The sequence below is a fragment of the Aegilops tauschii genome, chromosome 3 (genome assembly GCF_002575655.3).
Source record: "Aegilops tauschii subsp. strangulata cultivar AL8/78 chromosome 3, Aet v6.0, whole genome shotgun sequence".
In the NCBI taxonomy this organism is placed as follows: domain Eukaryota; kingdom Viridiplantae; phylum Streptophyta; class Magnoliopsida; order Poales; family Poaceae; genus Aegilops; species Aegilops tauschii.
In genome coordinates this window covers 528,557,900-528,579,770 of record NC_053037.3, presented here as the reverse complement: position 1 = coordinate 528,579,770, position 21,871 = coordinate 528,557,900, and the positions used below count along the sequence as shown (strand labels likewise).

At 46.3% G+C, this 21,871-nt stretch overlaps 1 protein-coding gene across 1 annotated transcript; it reads left to right on the top strand.

The window, feature by feature from the left end:
* Window positions 1-3,802: 3,802 nt before the first annotated feature.
* On the top strand, window positions 3,803-5,277 carry LOC141043079 (uncharacterized). Its single transcript, XM_073511996.1, has 2 exons — window positions 3,803-4,687; window positions 4,795-5,277. Exons 1-2 carry the CDS (start codon window positions 3,803-3,805, stop codon window positions 5,275-5,277), a joined length of 1,368 nt encoding a protein of 455 aa, XP_073368097.1.
* Window positions 5,278-21,871: the final 16,594 nt, after the last annotated feature.

Sequence of the window (21,871 nt, the reverse complement as noted above, 5' to 3'; positions counted from 1 at the left end):
TCAGCTAGTGAGCATGTGCTCAGAATGTCAGAACGGCAAGCAAGTTGCTCAAGTGAAGAAGCCCAAGTCCGGACCTAAGCCTGAGACTAAGTGCTTCTACTACAAAGGGACTTGTCACTGGAAGCAGAACTACCCCAAGTATTTGGCGAATAAGAAGGATGGCAAAGTGAACAAGCTATATTTGATATACATGTTATTGATGTGTACTTTACTAGTGTTTATAGAAACACCTCGGTATTTGATACTGGTTCAGTTGTAAAGAGAAGTAACTCGAAACGGGAGTTGCAGAACAAACAGAGACTAGTTAAGGGTGAAGTGACGATGTGTGTTGGAAGTGGTTCCAAGATTGATATGATCATCATCGCACACTACCTATACTTTCGGGATTAGTGTTGAGCCTAAATAAATGTTATTTGGTATTTGCGTTAAGCATGAATATGATTTGATCATGTTTATTGCAATACATTTATTCATTTAAAATCAGAGAATAATTGTTATTCTGTTTACATGAATAAAACCTTCGATGGTCATACACCCAATGAAAATAATTTGTTGGATCTCGATCGTAGTGATACACATATTCATAATATTGAAGCCAAAAGATGCAAAGTTAATAATGATAGTGCACCTTATTTGTGGCACTACCGTTTAGGCCATATTGGTGTAAAACGCATGAAGAAACTCCATGCTGACGGGCTTTTGGAATCACTTGATGCTTGCGAACCATACCTTATGGGCAAGATGACTAAGACTCCGTTCTCCGGAACAATGGAGCGAGCAACTGACTTGTTGGAAATAATACATACTGATGTATACGGTCCGATGAGTGTTGAGGCTCGCGGAGGGTATCATTATTTTCTGACCTTCACAGATGATTTGAGTAGATATGGGTATATCTACTTGATGAAACATAAGTCTGAAACATTTGAAAAGTTCAAAGAATTTCATAGTGAAGTGGAAAATCATCGTAACAAGAAAATATAGTTTCTACGATCTGATCATGGAGGAGAATATTTGAGTTACGAGTTTGGTCTTCATTTGAAACGATGCAGAATAGTTTCGCAACTCACTCCATCTGGAACACCACAGCGTAATGGTGTGTCCGAACATCGGAACCGTACTATATTTGATATGGTGCAATCTATGATGTCTCTTACCGATTTACCACTATCGTTTTGGGGCTATGCATTAGAGACAGCTGCATTCACGTTAAATAGGGCGCCATCTAAATCCGTCGAGACGACACGATATGAACTGTGGTTTGGCAAGAAACAAAAGTTGTCGTTTCTTAAAGTTTAGGGTTGCGATGCTTATGTGAAAAAGTTTCATCTTGATAAGCTCAAACCCAAAATCGGAGAAATGTGTCTTCATAGGATACCCAAAAGAGACAGTTGGGTACACCTTCTATCACAGATCTGAAGGCAAGACATTCGTTGCTAAGAATGGATCCTTACTAGAGAAGAAGTTTCTCTCGAAAGAAGTGAGTGGGAGGAAAGTAGAACTTGATGAGGTAACTGTACCTGCTCCCTTATTGGAAAGTAGTTCATCACAGAAATCTGTTCCTATGACTCCTAGACCAATTAGTGAGGAAGCTAATGATGATGATCATATAACTTCAGATCAAGTTAGTACCGAACCTCGTAGGTAGGGGTGGACTAACAAGTAGCTCGGCTCGTTAAGCTCGTACTCGTTAAGCTCGTGCTCGTTAAGGCTCGGCTCGTTAAGCTCGTTAAGATTAACGAGCAGAAAACCCTGCTCGGCTTGGCTCGTTTGAAGCTCGTTAAGCTCGTGAGCGCTCACGAGCGCTCGTTGACAGATTATAATGTGTTACGATATACATGATGAATGTGTAGGTATGGTTTTCAAGATGAAATATGGTGACTACAAAAAGAAATGAAGTAGTTTGTTGCCTCATATATCGATTAGATTAAATAAACGGGGTGAGGTGCTACAAAAAGTTTGTCACGTAAGATGAAAATATGTATTGTGTTGTTACTAACGAGCTTAACGAGCTACTCGTGAAACTCATTAGCTCGCTGGTTGAGCTCGTTAAGCTTAACGAGATAAAGTCAATGATTGGCTCTGTTCATTAAGAAGCAAGCTACGAGCTTAACGAGCCGAACTTTCGAGTGCTCATTAAGCTCGCGAGCTACGAGCTTTTGGTCCAGCCCTACTCATAGGTCAACCAGAGTGAGATCCGCACCAGAGTGGTACGGTAATCCTGTTCTGGAGGTCATGTTACTTGACCATGACGAACCTACAAACTATGAGGAAGCGATGATGAGCCCAGATTCCGCGAAATGTCTTGAGGCCATGAAATCTGAGATGGGATCCATGTATAAGAACAAAGTGTGGACTTTGGTTGACTTGCCCGATGATCGGCAAGCCATAGAAAATAAATGGATCTTCAAGAGGAAGACGGACACTGATAGTAGTGTTACTATCTACAAAGCTAGACTTGTCGAAAAAGGTTTTGACAAAGTTCAAGGTGTTCACTACGATGAGATTTTCTCACTCGTAGCGATGCTTGAGTCTGTCCGAATCATGTTAGCAAATTGCCACATTTTATGAAATCTGGCAAATGGATGTCAAAACTACATTCCTTAATGGATTTCTTAAAGAAGAGTTGTATATGATGCAACCAGAAGGTTTTGTCGATCCTAAAGGTGCTAACATAATGTGTAAAGCTCCAGCGATTCATATATGGATTGGTGCAAGCAACTCGGAGTTGGAATATATGCTTTGATGAGTTGATCAAACCATATAGTTTTATACAGACTTGCGGTGAAGCCTGTATTTACAAGAAAGTGAGTGGGAGCACTACAGCATTTCTGATAAAGTATATGTGAATGACATATTGTTGATCGAAAATAATGTAGAATTTTCTGGAAAGCATAAAGGAGTATTTGAAAGGAGTTTTTCAAAGAAAGACCTCGGTGAAGCTGCTTACATATTGAGCATCAAGATCTATAGAAATAGATGAAGACGCTTGATAAGTATTTTCAATGAGTACATACCTCGCCAGCGTCGCCGGGGAGCCACCCGCCCCGTTGCTGTCTACTCCGGCCACCCGTAGGGGCAAGGGGGGCGTGCCGGTCGTGCCCGCTTGTTGTAGCGCCCGGCTCGACAAGAAGAAGGCAAAAGCCCCGCCCGGGGTTGCTACAAAGGTGGTCCAGGAGCTCATTGCCAAGGTCTGTGGTGTACTGGACCCGTCTGTTGGATACGACGACAAGGCTAAGCAGGCCTACCTCGACTTGTTCAGCAGCCCGCTCGCGGCCCCCGTGGTCCAGGCTATTGCTGGACTGGTAGCGCACGCCAAGGATATCACCCAGAAGAAGGCGCAGAAGAAGAAGAAGAAAGCCGCCCAGGAGGTTGCAAACGCTGTTGCCCAGGTCGCTGATGTGTAGGCTCCCTAGTTGCCGTTGCTTGTTGGGCTCCTCTCCTGCGAGCATGATGTATCACCGTTCCTTTCCTGCTCTTCGTTTTAGTCGTCCAGAACCATGTATCATCGCGACTGGAGGTCGCCTATCTTCCCTACATTGTGTCACCAAGCTCAAGTATGCTAGCTGCACTTCATTCCGTTTCATTCTTTTTCCTCGGCGCCTCCTGAAGTCCACCGTGATACTTTTAAGTTTCCCATATGGCGCAATCTGACGTAAAAATCATCAGCTGGAACGTCCGTGGACTTAACTCGCGCGCTCGCCGTGACGCCGTTCGCGATATCGTTCGCGACTCCCATGCCTCCATCGTCTGTCTCCAAGAGATGAAGCTATAGCTAGTTGATGACTCCATCATCAGGGAGATGCTTGTTCCTTGCTTCACCGCCAATTACTTTGTCTTGCCTGCATCCGGCACTAGAGGAGGAATGATCTTGGCCGCGTCGAACCGCTTCTTCGCGCTGTCAAACTACCAGGCTACTCCGGGCACCATCTCCGCCTCTGTCTCCATGCTAAATGATCGCATTGCCTGGACCATCACTTGCGTCTATGGTCCTCAGGGTGAGTCAGAGAAGGTGGCTTTCATTGAGGAGTTGAGGGCTCTCTCTGCCACAACTGGAAGGCAGTGGCTTCTTTTGGGGGATTTCAATCTGATCACTAAAGCGGCGGACAAGAGCAACGCCAACATCAATCATCGTCTCATTGGGAAATTCCGCGGGGCCCTTGACTTCATGCAGCTAAAAGAGCTACGTATGTGTGGGAGGCGCTTCACCTGGTCCAACGAGCAAGCAAATCTGGTCATGACCAAGATTGACCACGTTTTCCACTCCGATGACTGGGATTTGCTCTTCCCAAATGCGCATCTCCAGGCCATCTCAACGACCTGCTCCGACCATGCCCCGCTATTCCTTCAGGGGTGCGTCGACAATGCGAGGAAGCCATCCTTCAAGTTTGAGGAGTTCTGGCTGCGACTCCCCGGCTTCCATGATGCGGTCGCGGCCGTGTGGAACAAGCTCGTCCTTTCCCGGGATGCCCTCCGTACGATTCATATCAAGTTGTGCCGAACCGCGAAGGCTTTGCGCAAATGGCAAAAAGAGAGGGTTGGTGTTCTAAACACCCAGATTGCGGTGGCAAAGGAGATCATCTGGCGTCTGGACGTCGCCGAGGAAGGGCGGCCGCTGTCAGAATCTGAGAGGGTTTTGAGGAGACAACTCAAGGCTTCCTACCTTGGCCTTCTTGCCATCCAGAAGGTCAAGATGAGACAACGCTCGCGTCTTAACTGGATCTGTTTGGGGGATGCCACCACCAAGCTTTTCCATGCCCGAGCCAATGGAAGAAGGCGCAAGAATTTATTCAGACAATCAGGACCAACGTCGGGCTGGCAATTACAACTGAAGACAAGGAGCGGGCCCTCCTCGACCACTTCCAAGGACACCTCGGAAGGCCGACACGGCGATCCAAACGCCTGGCCTGGGAGAACATCGGTATGCAGCGCCACGACCTATCTCAGCTGGACTCCCCGTTCGATGAAGAAGAGATCAAGGAGGCAGTTTTCTCTATGCCTTCGGTCAAGGTGCCAGGACCGGACGGGTTCATTGGCGCCTTCTTCAAGTCCTGCTGGGAGATTATCAAGACCGACGTCGTGGCCGCAATCCTACAACTGGCAGATCTACGGGGTGATTGCGTCGGGCTGATCAACTCGGCGAACATAATTCTGCTGCCAAAGAAGGCAGACGCCACCAGGATTGGGGACTACCGCCCAATCAGCCTCATCCACATCATCTCAAAGATTTTCTCGAAGTTGTTAGCAAACCGGCTCGCCCCTCTGCCCCCACGCTAGTCTCCAAGAGCCAGAGCGCCTTCGTGAAGAAACGGTGCATCCATGATAACTTCCTACATGTGCAGAACTTGGTAAAGGAGTTGCATCGCATGACAACGCCTGGCCTCTTCCTCAAGCTGGACATCTCAAAGGTCTTCGACTCTGTCGGCTGGGCTTACCTACTGGAGGTACTCGAGCAACTTGGTTTCAGTCAACGTTGGTAGGACTGGATTTGCATGTCCTTGGCATCATCTTCTTCGTGGATTCTGCTAAATGGAAACCCGGGCCCCCCTTTTTCTCACGCTTGTGGCTGCGTCAGGGTGACCCTATGTCCCCCATGCTTTTCATCCTTGCAATTGACCCACTTCAGCTTATGCTCCGGGCTGCCTCCAACGCCGGGATTTTGCAGCCGATGAAGACTCGTTCGGCTTCCTGCAGAATTTCACTTTACGCTGATGACGCGGGCATCTTTGCCAACCCTGTGAAGGAAGAATTGGACGCCATTGCGGGGATACTTGCCTGTTTTGGGGAGGCATCGGGTCTCATTACCAACGTGACCAAGACGGAGGTGTTCCCTATTCACTGCCAGCAGATTGACCTCGCCCACATTTTATCGGGATTCCCTGTGAAGATCGCTGCATTCCCAACTAAGTACTTGGGCCTTCCCCTGCATACCTCAAGGCTCAAGAGGGTTCATCTGCAACCTCTCATAGAGAAAGCAATGGGCAAGCTTCCGGGATGGAAGGAAAGAACCTTGCGAGGCCGGGAAGGGTCTCCTTGGCAAAGTCTGTGCTATGCACCATGGCCACACATCACCTCACTGCGCTCACTCTTTCGGCGTGGGCCAACCATAGGCTTAGCAAGATCTCTCGCAACTTCATATGGCAAGGCGACAATTCCGAGAATGCGATCGGAGGGCACTCCCTGGTAAACTGGAAGACGGTGTGCAGGCCAAAGGCCCTAGGTGGGCTGGGAATCACAGACCTAGAGAGATTTGGTCGGGCTCTCTGCTTACGCTGGCCATGGCTAATGTGGACCGACCCTGACCGTCAGTGGGTGGGCTCTGCCCTACCCTGCGACGACTCAGATATGGTGCTATTCAGAGCTTCGACCTCCATCGTGCTGGGTAATGGCCACAAAGCTCTGTTCTGGCATGATGACTGGACCGGAAAGGGTCCCCTTAGGATGCTGGCTCCCGGATTATACAAAATCGCCACAAGAAAGCAGAGAACAGTGTCCAAGGAGCTGCACGAGGATAACTGGATCAGACCAGTCGCCCGCCTTCAGTCTCCCATACACCTCCAGGAATTCATCTCGATAGCATCTCTGACCTCCCAGGTTACACTGTCTACGATCAGGGAGGACTCCATCTCCTGGCGTTGGACTACAAATGGAATCTACTCCGCCGCTTCGGCATATACAGCCCAATTCTCTGGCTCCTTCCCCAGGTTCTCGCCGACGAAGATTTGGGAGGCACACGCAGAACCCAAATGCAAGCTCTTTTCCTGGCTGGTGCTCCATGGAAAGATCCTCACAGCCGGCATGCTCGCTATTCGCGGATGGCCGCACGATCCTACATGCCCGCTGTGTCTGGGAGCACCGGAGACGGCAACTCACCTCTGTAATGACTGCCCATTTGCGATTGTGGTTTGGTCGCATGTTCAGGCATGGACTGGGGAGGCGCCGACGAACATGATGACAATTCCGCCTCCCATGGGAGTCTCCGACTGGTGGGATCAGCTCATCTGTCCCCTGTCCAAGGACGAAAGACGCTGGCATAGCGGTCACTTCCTCTACACCATTAGGAATATCTAGAAGGAGCGCAACCGCCGGATATTCATCGGCACCCGCCTCACTCACCTGGAGGTGGCGGCCATCGTGCTCGACGACATAAGAATGCGGGCTTGCGCCTTTGGCAGGGCACAAGTGGCGACTGGCATTGGGTGATTTGGTTCACTTAGCATACCACAACGGTTCTTATAAGGGTTTCGTCAGGTTTCCCCGGAAAAACCTGTCATCTTTGTACATAAACCCTCTTTTTCGTCTGAAATGAAAAGGCAGTGCTCCTGCCGGTTCCTCGAAAAAATGGAACAGTTAAAGAAAGAGTTCTTGCCTGTGTTACGAAGTGTGAAATTGAGTAAGACTCAAAGCCCGACCACGGCAGAAGATAGAAAGAGAATGAAAGTCATCCCCTATGCCTCAGCCATAGCTTCTATAAAGTATGCCATGTTGTGTACCAAGATCTATTGTATACCCTACCACTGAGTTTGGCAAGGGAGTACAATAGTGATCTAGGAGTAGATCACTGGACAGCGGTCAAAATTATCCTTAGTGGAATAAGGAAATATTTCTCGGTTATGGAGGTGATAAAGAGTTTGTCGTAAAGAGCTATGTCGATGCAAGCTTTGACACCGATCTGGATGACTCTAAGTCTCGATCTAGATACATATTGAAAGTGGGAGCTATTAGCTAGAGTAGCTCCGTGTAGAGCATTGTAGACATAAGAATTTTGCAAAATACTTACGGATCTGAATGTGACAGACCCGTTGACTAAAATTATCTCACAAGAAAAACATGATCACACCTTAGTACTCTTTGGGTGTTAATCACATAGCAATGTGAACTAGATTACTGACTCTAGTAAACCCTTTGGGTGTTGGTCACATATCGATGTCAACTATGGGTGTTAATCACATAAAGATGTGAACTATTGATGTTAAATCACAAGGCGATGTGAACTAGATTATTGACTCTAGTGCAAGTGGGAGACTGAAGGAAATATGCCCTAGAGGAAATAATAAAGTTATTATTTATTTCCTTATTTCATGATAAATGTTTATTATTCATGCTAGAATTGTATTAACCGAAAACTTGATACATGTGTGAATACATAGACAAAACAATGTGTCACTAGTATGCCTCTACGTGACTAGCTCGTTGAATCAAACATGGTTAAGTTTCCTAGCCATAGACATGAGTTGTCATTTGATTAACGAGATCACATCATTAGATAATGATGTGATTGACTTGACCCATTCCGTTATCTTAGCACTTGATCGTTTAGTTTACTGCTATTGCTTTCTTCATGACTTATACATGTTCCTATGACTATGAGATTATGCAACTCCCGTTTACCGGAGGAACACTTTGTGTGCTACCAAACGTCACAACGTAACTGGGTGATTATAAAGGAGCTCTACAGGTGTCTCCGAAGGTACTTGTTGGGTTGGCGTATTTCGAGATTAGGATTTGTCACTCCGATTGTCGGAGAGGTATCTCTGGGCCCACTCGGTAATGCACATCACTATAAGCCTTGCAATCATTGTAAATAATGAGTTAGTTGCGGGATGATGTATTACGGAACGAGTAAAGAGACTTGCCGGTAACGAGATTGAACTAGGTATTGAGATACCGACGATCGAATCTCGGACAAGTAACATACCGATGACAAAGGGAACAACGTATGTTGTTATGCGGTTTGACCGATAAAGATCTTCGTAGAATATGTACGAGCCAATATGAGCATCCAAGTTCCGCTATTGGTTATTGACCGGATACATGTCCCGGTCATGTCTACATAGTTCTCGAACCCGTAGGGTCCGCACGCTAAAAGTAAGATGACGATCGGTATTATGAGTTTTGTGTTTTGATGTACCGAAGGTAGTTCGGAGTCCCGGATATGATCACGGACATGACGAGGAGTCTTGGAATGGCCGAGATGTAAATATCGATATATTGGACGACTATGTTCGGACACCGGAATGGTTTCGGGGAGTTTCAGACATATACCGGAGTACCGGTGGGTTACTGGAACTCCCCGGGGAGTTAATTGGGCCTAGTGGGCCTTAAAGGAGAAGAGGAGGGGTGGCCAGGGCAGGCCGCGCACCCCCTCCCTCTCTAGTCCGAATTGGACAAGGAGGGGGGGGGCGGCGCCCCCCTTTTTCCTTCTCCTCCTCTCTCCCTTCCTTCCCTCCCCTACTCCAACAAGGAAAAGGAGGAATCCTACTCCCGGTGGGTGTAGGACTCCCCCCTTGGTGCGCCCTCCTCCTGGCCGGCCGCCTCCCCCCTTGCTCCTTTATATACAGGGGCAGGGGGCACCTCTAGACACACAAGTTGATCTGTTGATCTATTCCAGCCGTGCGCGGTGCCCCCCTCCACCATATTCCACCTCTGTCATATCATAGCGGTGCTTAGGCGAAGCCCTGCGTCGGTAGCAACATCATCACCGTCATCACGCTGTCGTGCTGACGGAACCCTCCCGTGAAGCTCTGCTGGATCGGAGTTTGCGGGACGTCATCGAGCTGAACGTGTGCTGAACTCGGAGGTGCAGTACGTTCGGTACTTGGATCGGTCGGATCATGAAGACGTACGACTACATAAACCGTGTTGTGCTAACGCTTCCGCTTTCGGTCTATGAGGGTACATGGACAACACTCTCCCCTCTCGTTGCTATGCATCGCCATGATCCTGTTGGAAATATGCCCTAGAGGCAATAATAAATGGTTATTATTATATTTCTTTTTTATGATAATTGTCTATTGTTCATGCTATAATTGTGTTATCCGGAAATCGTAATACATGTGTGAATACATAGACCACAACGTGTCCCTAGTAAGCCTCTAGTTGACTAGCTCGTTGATCAACAGATAGTCATGGTTTCCTGACTATGGACATTGGATGCCATTGATAACGGGATCACATCATTAGGAGAATGATGTGATGGACCAAGACCCAATCCTAAGCATAGCTCAAAGATCGTGTAGTTCATTTGCTAGAGCTTTTCCAATGTCAAGTATCTTCTCCTTAGACCATGAGATCGTGCAACTTCCGGATACCATAGGAGTACTTTGGGTGTGCCAAACGTCACAACGTAACTGGGTGACTATAAAGGTACACTACGGGTATCTCTGAAAGTGTCTGTTGGGTTGGCACGGATCGAGACTGGGATTTGTCACTCCGTATGACGGAGAGGTATCTCTGGGCCCACTCGGTAATGCATCATCATAATGAGCTCAATGTGACTAAGGAGTTAGTCACGGGATCATGCATTGCGGTACGAGTAAAGAGACTTGCCGGTAACGAGATTGAACAAGGTATTGGGATACCGACGATCGAATCTCGGGCAAGTAACATACCGATTGACAAAGGGAATTGTATACGGGATTGATTGAATCCTCGACATCATGGTTCATCCGATGAGATCATCGTTGAACCTGTGGGAGCCAACATGGGTATCCAGATCCCGCTGTTGGTTATTGACCGGAGAGGCGTCTCGGTCATGTCTGCATGTCTCCCGAATCCGTAGGGTCTACACACTTAAGGTTCGGTGACGCTAGGGTTGTAGAGATATGAGTATGCGGAAACCCGAAAGTTGTTCGGAGTCCCGGATGAGATCCCGGACGTCACGAGGAGTTCCGGAATGGTCCAGAGGTGAAGAATTATATATAGGAAGTCCAGTTTCGGCCACTGGGAAAGTTTCGGGGGTTATTGGTATTGTACCGGGACCACCGGAAGGGTCCCGGGGGTCCACCGGGTGGGGCCACCTATCCCGGAGGGCCCCATGGGCTCAAGTGGGAAGGGAACCAGCCCTTAGTGGGCTGGGGCGCCCCCCATGGGCCTCCCCCCTGTGCCTAGGGTTGGAAACGCTAGGGTGGGGGGGGGCGCCCCACTTGCCTTGGGGGGCAAGTCTCCCCCCTGGCCGCCGCCCCCCCATGCAGATGGGTTCCTGGCCGGCGCCCCCCCTCCCAAGGGGCCTATATAAAGGAGGGGGAGGGAGGGCAGCAATACTACAGCCTTTGGCGCCTCCCTCCTCCCCTGCAACACCTCTCCCTCTCGCAGAAGCTCGGCGAAGCCCTGCCGAGATCCCGCTACATCCACCACCACGCCGTCGTGCTGCTGGATCTCCATCAACCTCTCCTTCCCCCTTGCTGGATCAAGAAGGAGGAGACGTCGCTGCTCCGTACGTGTGTTGAACGCGGAGGTGCCGTCCGTTCGGCACTCGGTCATCGGAGATTTGGATCACGGCGAGTACGACTCCATCAACCTCGTTCATTGGAACGCTTCCGCTCGCGATCTACAAGGGTATGTAGATGCACTCCTTTCCCATCGTTGCTAGTATACTCCATAGATGATCTTGGTGATGCGTAGGAAAATTTTAAATTTCTGCTACGATCCCCAACAGTGGCATCATGAGCCAGGCCTATGCGTAGTTACTATGCACGAGTAGAACACAAAGCAGTTGTGGGCGTAGATGTTGCCAATTCTTCTTGCCGCTACTAGTCTTATCTTGTTTCGGCGGTATTGTGGGATGAAGCAGCCCGGACCGACCTTACACGTACGCTTACGTGAGACAGGTTCCACCGACTGACATGCACTAGTTGCATAAGGTGGCTAGCGGGTGTCTGTCTCTCCCACTTTAGTCGGAACGGATTCGATGAAAAGGGTCCTTATGAAGGGTAAATAGAAATTGGCATATCACGTTGTGGTTTTACGTAGGTAATAAACGTTCTTGCTAGAAACCTATACAAGCCACGTAAAAACTTGCAACAACAATTAGAGGACGTCTAACTTGTTTTTGCAGCATGTGCTAAGTGATGTGATATGGCCAGAAGATGTGATGAATGATATATGTGATGTATGAGATTGATCATATTCTTGTAATAGGAATCACGACTTGCATGTCGATGAGTATGACAACCGGCAGGAGCCATAGGAGTTGTCTTTATTATTTTGTATGACCTGCGTGTCATTGAATAACGCCATGTAAATTACTTTACTTTATTGCTAAACGCGTTAGCCATAGAAGTAGAAGTAATCGTTGGCGTGACAACTTCATGAAGACACAATGATGGAGATCATGGTGTCATGCCGGTGACGAAGATGATCATGGTGCCCCGAAGATGGAGATCAAAGGAGCAAAATGATATTGGCCATATCATGTCACTATTTGATTGCATGTGATGTTTATCATGTTTTGCATCTTATTTGCTTAGAACGACGGTAGTAAGTAAGATGATCCATTATAATAATTTCGAGTAAGTGTTCCCCCTAACTGTGCACCGTTGCGAAGGTTGTTTGTTTCGAAGCACCACGTGATGATCGGGTGTGATAGATTCTAACGTTCGCATACAACGGGTGTTGACGAGCCTAGCATGTACAGGCATGGCCTCGGAACACACGCAATACACTTAGGTTGACTTGACGAGCCTAGCATGTACAGACATGGCCTCGGAACACGGAGGACCGAAAGGTCGAGCATGAGTCGTATAGAAGATACGATCAACATGGAGATGTTCACCGATCTTGACTAGTCCGTCTCACGTGATGATCGGACACGGCCTAGTTAACTCGGATCATGTTTCACTTAGATGACTAGAGGGATGTCTATCTGAGTGGGAGTTCATTGAATAATTTGATTATATGAACTTAATTATCATGAACTTAGTCTAAAATCTTTACAATATGTCTTGTAGATCAAATGGCCCATGTTGTCCTCAACTTCAACGCGTTCCTAGAGAAAACCAAGCTGAAAGATGATGGAAGCAACTATACGGACTGGGTCCGGAACCTGAGGATCATCCTCATAGCTGCCAAGAAAGATTATCTCCTAGAAGCACCGCTAGGTGAAGCACCAATCCCAGAGAACCAAGACGTTATGAAGGCTTGGCAATCACGTGCTGATGATTACTCCCTCGTTCAGTGCGGCATGCTTTACAGCTTAGAACCGGGTCTCCAAAAGCGTTTTGAGAAACATGGAGCATACGAGATGTTCGAAGAGCTGAAAATGGTTTTCCAAGCTCATGCCCGGGTCGAGAGATATGAAGTCTCCGACAAGTTCTTCAGCTGTAAAATGGAGGAAAATAGTTCTGTTAGTGAGCACATACTTAGAATGTCTGGGTTGCACAACCGCTTGTCTCAGCCAGGAGTTAATCTCCCGGATGACGCGGCCATTAACAGAATCCTTCAGTCGTTTCCACCAAGCTACAAGAGCTTTGTGATGAACTTCAATATGCATGGGATGGAAAAGACCATTCCCGAGGTATATTCAATGCTGAAATCAGCGGAGGTGGAGATCAGAAAAGAACATCAAGTGTTGATGGTGAATAAAACCACTAAGTTCAAGAAGGGCAAGGGTAAGAAGAACTTCAAGAAGGACGGCAAGGGAGTTGCCGCGCCCGGTAAGCCAGTTACTGGGAAGAAGCCAAGGAATGGACCCAAGCCTGAGACTAAGTGCTTTTATTGCAATGGAAGTGGTCATTGGAAGCGGAACTGCCCCAAATACTTAGCGGACAAGAAGGCCGGCAAGACCAAAGGTATATGTGATACACATGTAATTGATGTGTACCTTACCAGTACTCGTAGTAGCTCCTGGGTATTTGATACCGGTGCGGTTGCTCATATTTGTAACTCAAAACAGGAACTGCGGAATAAACGGAGACTGGCAAAGGACGAGGTGACGATGCGCGTCGGGAATGGTTCCAAGGTCGATGTGATCGTCGTCGGCACGCTACCTCTGCATCTACCTACGGGATTAGTTTTAAACCTCAATAATTGTTATTTAGTGCCAGCTTTGAGCATGAACATTGTATCTGGATCTCGTTTAATTTGAGATGGCTACTCATTTAAATCCGAGAATAATGGTTGTTCTATTTATATGAGAGATATGTTTTATGGTCATGCCCCGCTGGTCAATGGTTTATTCTTGATGAATCTCGAACGTGATGTTACACATATTCATAGTGTGAATACCAAAAGATGTAAAGTTGATAACGATAGTCCCACATACTTGTGGCACTGCCGCCTTGGTCACATTGGTGTCAAGCGCATGAAGAAGCTCCATGCAGATGGACTTTTGGAGTCTCTTGATTACGAATCATTTGACACGTGCGAACCATGCCTCATGGGTAAGATGACCAAGACTCCGTTCTCCGGAACAATGGAGCGAGCAACCAACTTATTGGAAATCATACATACCGATGTGTGCAATCCAATGAGTGTTGAGGCTCGCGGAGGATATCGTTATGTTCTCACTCTCACTGATGACTTAAGTAGATATGGGTATGTCTACCTAATGAAACACAAGTCTGAAACCTTTGAAAAGTTCAAGGAATTTCAGAGTGAGGTTGATAATCAACGTGACAGGAAAATAAAATTCTTACAATCAGATCGTGGTGGAGAATATTTAAGTCACGAATTTGGTGCCCACTTAAGGAAATGTGGAATCGTTTCACAACTCACGCCGCCTGGAACACCTCAGCGAAATGGTGTGTCCGAACGTCGTAATCGCACTCTATTGGATATGGTGCGATCTATGATGTCTCTTACCGATCTACCGCTCTCATTTTGGGCTATGCTTTAGAGACTGCCGCATTCACTTTAAATAGGGCTCCGCCGAAATCCGTTGAGACGACACCGTATGAATTATGGTTTGGGAAGAAACCTAAGCTCTCGTTTCTAAAAGTTTGGGGATGCGATGCTTATGTCAAGAAAATTCAACCTGAAAAGCTCGAACCCAAATCGGAAAAATGCGTCTTCATAGGATACCCTAAGGAAACCATTGGGTATACCTTCTACCTCAGATCCGAAGGCAAGATCTTTGTTCCCAAGAATGGGTCCTTTCTGGGGAAAGAGTTTCTCTCGAAAGAAGAGAGTGGGAGGAAAGTGGAACTTAATGAGGTGATAGTCACCCCTTCCGAACCGAAAAGTAGCGCAGCGTGGGAAGATGTTCCTGTGGTGCCTACACCGACTGGGGAGGAAGTTAATGATGATGATCATGAAGCTTCGAATCAAGTTACTGCTGAACTTCGTAGGTCCACAAGGACACGTTCCGCACCAGAGTGGTATGGCAACCCTGTCCTGGAAATCATGTTGTTAGACAACGGTGAACCTTCGAACTATGAAGAAGCGATGGCGGGCCCGAATTCCGACAAATGGCTAGAAGCCATGAAATCTGAGATAGGATCCATGTATGAAAACGAAGTATGGACTTTGACTGACTTGCCCGATGATCGGCGAGCCATAGAAAATAAATGGATCTTTAAGAAGAAGACAGACGCGGATGGTAATGTGACCATCTATAAGGCTCGACTTGTCGCTGAGGGTTATCGACAAGTTCAAGGGGTTGACTACGATGAGACTTTCTCACCCGTAGCGAAGCTGAAGTCCGTCCGAATCATGTTAGCAATTGCCGCATACTACGATTATGAGATATGGCAGATGGACGTCAAAACGGCATTCCTTAATGGCTTCCTTAAGGAAGAATTGTATATGATGCAGCCGGAAGGTTTTGTCGATCCTAAGAATGCTAACAAAGTATGCAAGCTCCAGCGCTCAATCTATGGGCTGGTGCAAGCATCTCGGAGTTGGAACATTCGCTTTGATGAGATGATCAAAGCGTTTGGGTTTACAAAGACTTATGGAGAAGCCTGTGTTTACAAGAAAGTGAGTGGGAGCTCTGTAGCATTTCTCATATTATATGTGGATGACATACTATTGATGGGAAATGATATAGAATTCTTGGAAAGTATAAAGGCCTATTTGAATAAGTGTTTTTCAATGAAGGACCTTGGAGAAGCTGCTTATATATTAGGCATCAAGATCTATAGAGATAGATCAAGACGCCTCATTGGTCTTTCACAGAGTACGTACCTTGACAAGATATTAAAGAAGTTCAATATGGATCAGTCCAAGAAGGGGTTCTTGCCTGTATTGCAAGGTGTGCAATTGAGCACGGCTCAATGCCCGACCACGGCACAAGATAGAGAAAAGATGAGTGTCATCCCCTATGCCTCGGCCATAGGGTCTATTATGTATGCCATGCTGTGTACCAGAGCTGATGTAAACCTTGCCGTAAGTTTGGTAGGAAGGTACCAAAGTAATCCCGGTATGGAACACTGGACAGCGGTCAAGAATATCCTGAAGTACCTGAAGAGGACTAAGGATATGTTTCTCGTTTATGGAGGTGACGAAGAGCTCGTCGTAAAGGGTTACGTCGACGCTAGCTTCGACACAGATCTGGATGACTCGAAGTCACAAACCGGATATGTGTATATTTTGAATGGAGGAGCAGTAAGCTGGTGCAGTTGCAAGCAAAGCGTCGTGGCGGGATCTACATGTGAAGCGGAGTACATGGCAGCCTCGGAGGCAGCACAGGAAGCAGTCTGGATGAAGGAGTTCATTACCGACCTAGGGGTGATTCCCAATGCGTCGGGCCCGATGACTCTCTTCTGTGACAACACTGGAGCTATTGCCCTTGCCAAGGAGCCCAGGTTTCACAGGAAGACCAGGCATATCAAGCGTCGCTTCAACTCCATTCGTGAAAGTGTTCAAAATGGAGACATAGATATTTGTAAAGTACATACGGACCTGAATGTAGCAGATCCGTTGACTAAACCTCTCCCTAGAGCAAAACATGATCAACACCAGGACGCAATGGGTGTTTGATTCATCACAATGTAACTAGATTATTGACTCTAGTGCAAGTGGGAGACTGTTGGAAATATGCCCTAGAGGAAATGATAAATGGTTATTATTATATTTCTTTGTTCATGATAATTGTCTATTGTTCATGCTATAATTGTTTTATCCGGAAATCGTAATACATGTGTGAATACATAGACCACAACGTGTCCCTAGTAAGCCTCTAGTTGACTAGCTCGTTGATCAACAGATAGTCATGGTTTCCTGAATATGGACATTGGATGTCATTGATAACGGGATCACATCATTAGGAGAATGATGTGATGGACAAGACCCAATCCTAAGCATAGCTCAAAGATCGTGTAGTTCGTCTGCTAGAGCTTTTCCAATGTCAAGTATCTTCTCCTTAGACCATGAGATCGTGCAACTCCCGGATACCGTAGGAGTACTTTGGGTGTGCCAAACATCACAACCTAACTGGGTGACTATAAAGGTACACTACGGGTATCTCCGAAAGTGTCTGTTGGGTTGGCACGGATCGAGACTGGGATTTGTCACTCCGTATGACGAAGAGGTATCTCTGGGCCCACTCGGTAATGCATCATCATAATGAGCTCAATGTGACTAAGGAGTTAGTCATGGGATCATGCATTGCGGTACGAGTAAAGAGACTTGCCGGTAACGAGATTGAACAAGGTATTGGGATACCGACGATCGAATCTCGGGCAAGTAACATACCGATTGACAAAGGGAATTGTATACAGGATTGATTGAATCCTCGACATCGTGGTTTATCCGATGAGATCATCGTGGAACATGTGGGAGCCAACATGGGTATCCAGATCCCGCTGTTGGTTATTGACCGGAGAGGCGTCTCGGTCATGTCTGCATGTCTCCCGAACCCGTAGGGTCTACACACTTAAGGTTCGGTGACGCTAGGGTTGTAGAGATATGAGTATGCGGAAACCCGAAAGTTGTTCGGAGTCCCGAATGAGATCCCGGACGTCACGAGGAGTTCCGGAATGGTCCGGAGGTGAAGAATTATATATAGGAAGTCCAGTTTCGGCCACCGGGAAAGTTTCGGGGGTTATCGGTATTGTACCGGGACCACCGGAAGGGTCCCGGGGGTCCACCGGGTGGGGCCACCTATCCCGAAGGGCCCCATGGGCTGAAGTGGGAAGGGAACCAGCCCTTAGTGGGCTGCGGCGCCCCCCATGGGCTTCCCCCCTGCGCCTAGGGTTGGAAACCCTAGGGTGGGGGGGCGCCCCACTTGCCTTGGGGGCAAGTCTCCCCCTGGCCGCCGCCCCCCCATGCAGATGGGTTCCTGGCCGGCGCCCCCTCCCAGGGGGCCTATATAAAGGGGGGGGAGGGAGGGCAGCAATACTACAGCCTTTGGCGCCTCCCTCCTCCCCTGCAACACCTCTCCGTCTCGCAGAAGCTCGGCGAAGCCCTGCCGAGATCCCGCTACATCCACCACCACGCCGTTGTGCTGCTGGATCTCCATCAACCTCTCCTTCCCCCTTGCTGGATCAAGAAGGAGGAGACGTCGCTGCTCCGTACGTGTGTTGAACACGGAGGTGCCGTCCGTTCGGCACTCGGTCATCGGTGATTTGGATCACGGCGAGTATGACTCCATCAACCTCGTTCATTGGAACGCTTCCGCTCGCGATCTACAAGGGTATGCAGATGCACTCCTTTCCCCTCGTTGCTAGTATACTCCATAGATGATCTTGGTGATGCGTAGGAAAATTTTAAAATTCTGCTACGATCCCCAACAGATCCTGTGTGTGCGTAGGATTTTTTTTGGAAATTACTACGTTCCCCAACAATGTGATGGTGATACGATACCAGGGCACCTCCCCCAAGCTTGGCAGTTGCCAAGGGGAGTGCCCATACCCATGTTTATATCTCCTTTGCTGGTGAAGAAGATGGAGGTGATGATGGATAGTCGCACATCGAGCGTAAGAGGTCCTCCAACTTGCGGATAATGCCCTTGAGTGCGATGATATGCTCCTTCAACAAAATATTTTCATGTGTGAGATACTTGTTTTGTATACGAGCTAACTCAATCATCTTGAAAGCTAGGATATCAGTTGGGGTAAGAAGATTGTGATCAAGTTCAAGGATGTCTTCTGCTGCCGGAGCTTGGTCCTCCGTGGCCTTCTTGATCCCTTCATCCTTTTTGATCTCCATGGGTTCTTCCCTCTTCAGCTCTATCTTCATTAGCCAAGCATCGTTGTCACCATTGTTGGAGGAGGGGGACGACATGATGCCTGGCCTTGACAACTCTGACAGAAAATAGCTCGAAACAAGAACAGAGGATAATTGCATGATACGGTGGTCAAAACCTTCGGGAGATTATATAATGAATTTTTACCGACCGAAAGACGTATCGTGCAAGAAAACGGAGTCCGGAGAGCAGATGAGGTGCCCACGAGGCAGGGGGCGCGCCCTCCACCCTCGTGGAGGCCTCGTGTCCTTCCCGGACTGCTTCTTATTTTCCTATTTTTCTAAAAATTCCAAAACGGAGAAAATTTGCCATTAGAACTGTTTTGGAGTCGGTTTACTTACCGTACCACGTACCTATTCCTTTTCGGAGTCTGAAACGTTCTGGAAAGTGTCCCTTATGTATTCCTCCGAAGTTACGGTTTCAATAAAATAAGTTTCAACATTTATAGGATTACTTGAGATATAATGTTTAATTCTTTGACCGTTCACCACCTTCGGATTTGTGCCTTCGAAGTTGTTGATTTTTATGGCACTGGAACGATAGACCTCCTCGATAACGTAAGGACCTTCCCATTTAGAGAGAAGTTTCCCTGCAAAAATCTTAAACGAGAGTTGTATAACAATACATAATCACCTACATTAAACTAATGCTTTTGTATCCTTTTGTCATGCCATCTTTTAACTTTTTCTTTAAACAACTTGGCATTCTCATAAGCCTGGGTTCTCCATTCATCAAGTGAGCTTATGTCAAATAGCCTCTTTTCACCGGCAAGTTTGAAATCATAGTTGAGCTCTTTAATAGCCCAATATGCCTTATGTTCTAGTTCGAGAGGTAAATGACATGCTTTTCCATAAACCATTTTATACGAAGACATACCCATATGATTTTTATATGCAGTTCTATAGGCCAATAATGCATCATCAAGTTTCTTGGACCAATTCTTTCTAGATCTATTAACAGTCTTTTGCAAAGTTAATTTGAGCTCTCTATTACTCAATTCCACTTGACCACTAGACTGTGGGTGATAAGGAGATGCAATTCTATGATTAACATCATACTTCGCAAGCATTTTACGAAAAGCACCATGAATAAAATGTGAGCCACCATCAGCCATTAAATATCTTGGGACTCCAAACCTCGGAAAAATAACTTCTTTAAGCATCTTAATAGAGGTGTTATGATCAGCACTACTAGTTGGAATAGCTTCTACCCACTTAGTAACGTAATCAACAGCAACTAAAATATATGTATACCTATTAGAGGAAGGAAAAGTTCCCATGTAATCAAAGCCCCAAACATCAAATGCTCCAATAACAAGTGAATAATTCATAGGCATTTCTTGACGTGTACTAATGTTACCAATTCTTTGACATTCATCACAAGATAAGACAAACTTACGAGCATCCTTGAAGAGAGTAGGCCAATAAAAACCGGATTGCAATACCTTATGTGCAGTTCTATCTCCAGCGTGGTGCCCTCCATAAGCCTCGGGGTGACACTTGCGTAGGATCTGTTCCTGTTCATGCTCAGGTACACAACGCCTAATAACACCATCTACTCCTTCTTTATAAAGATGTGGGTCATCCCAGAAGTAATGTCTTAAATCATAGAAAAACTTTTTCTTTTGCTGGTATGTGAAACTAGGTGGTATAAATTTAGCAACAATGTAATTAGCATAATCAGCATACCATGGAGCAGTACGAGAAGCATTTATGACATTTAATTGTTCATCAGGAAAGCTATCATCAATAGGTAGTGGGTCATCAAGAACATTCTCTAACCTAGACAAGTTGTCTGGAACGGGGTTCTCAGCTCCCTTTCTATCAATAATATGTGAATCAAATTCTTGTAGCAAGAGAACCCATCTAATAAGTCTAGGTTTAGCATATTTCTTTTCCATAAGATATTTAATAGCAGGATGATCAGTGTGAATAGTTACTTTAGAATCAACAATATAAGGTCTAAACTATTCACAAGCAAATACAACTGCTAGGAATTATTTTTCAGTCATGGCATAATTTCTCTGGGCATTGTCTAGAGTTTTACTAGCATATTGAATAACATTTAATTTCTTATCAACTCTTTGCCCTAGAATAGCACCTACAGCATAATCGCTAGCATCACACATAATTTCAAAAGGTAAATTCTAATCAGGTGGCTGAACAATAGGTGCAGAGATTAATGCTTTCTTAAGTATTTCAAATGCTTCTACACAATCATCATCAAAATTGAAAGGTATATCTTATTGTAAGAGATTAGTCAGAGGCTGAGAAATTTTTTAGAAGTCCTTAATGAACCTCCTATAAAAACCGGCATGACCAAGGAAACTTCTTATACCTTTGATGTCCTTGGGACACGACATCTTTTCAATAGCATCAACTTTAGCTTTATCAACTTCAATACCTCTTTCGGAAATTTTATGCCCCAAAACAATGCCTTCATTAACCATAAAGTGGCACTTCTCCCAATTCAAGACAAGATTAGTTTCTTCACATCTCTGGAAAAATCGATCAAGGTTGCTCAAGCAATCATCAAAGGAGGATCCATAAACGGAGAAATCGTCCATGAAAACCTCACATATCTTTTCACAAAAGTCAGGAAATATAGCCATCGTGCATATTTGAAAGGTAGCAGGTGCATTACATAAACCAAAAGGCATACGTCTATAAGCAAAAGTACCGAAAGGGCAAGTAAAAGTGGTATTTGCTTGATCATCAGCTGACACAGGTATTTGAGAGAAACCAGAATAACCATCTTGAAAGCAAAAATGTGTGTGTTTGGATAATCTTTCTAGCATTTGATCAATGAAAGGCAAGAGGTAATGATCCTTTGTAGTAGCTTTATTTAATTTACGGAAATCAATTACCATCCTATAACCTGTAATAATTCTTTGCGGGATCAATTCATCTTTATCATTAGGATCGACAGTAATATCTCCCTTCTTAGGGACACAATGGACAGGACTTA

Bases quoted from the DNA above. Each gene is read 5' to 3' on its own strand.
- LOC141043079 (XM_073511996.1), top strand. From the start codon at position 3,803: ATGCTTGTTCCTTGCTTCACCGCCAATTACTTTGTCTTGCCTGCATCC. The intron at 4,688-4,794 runs GTCAAGATGAGA...GAATTTATTCAG, and splicing joins GCCTTCTTGCCATCCAGAAG to ACAATCAGGACCAACGTCGG.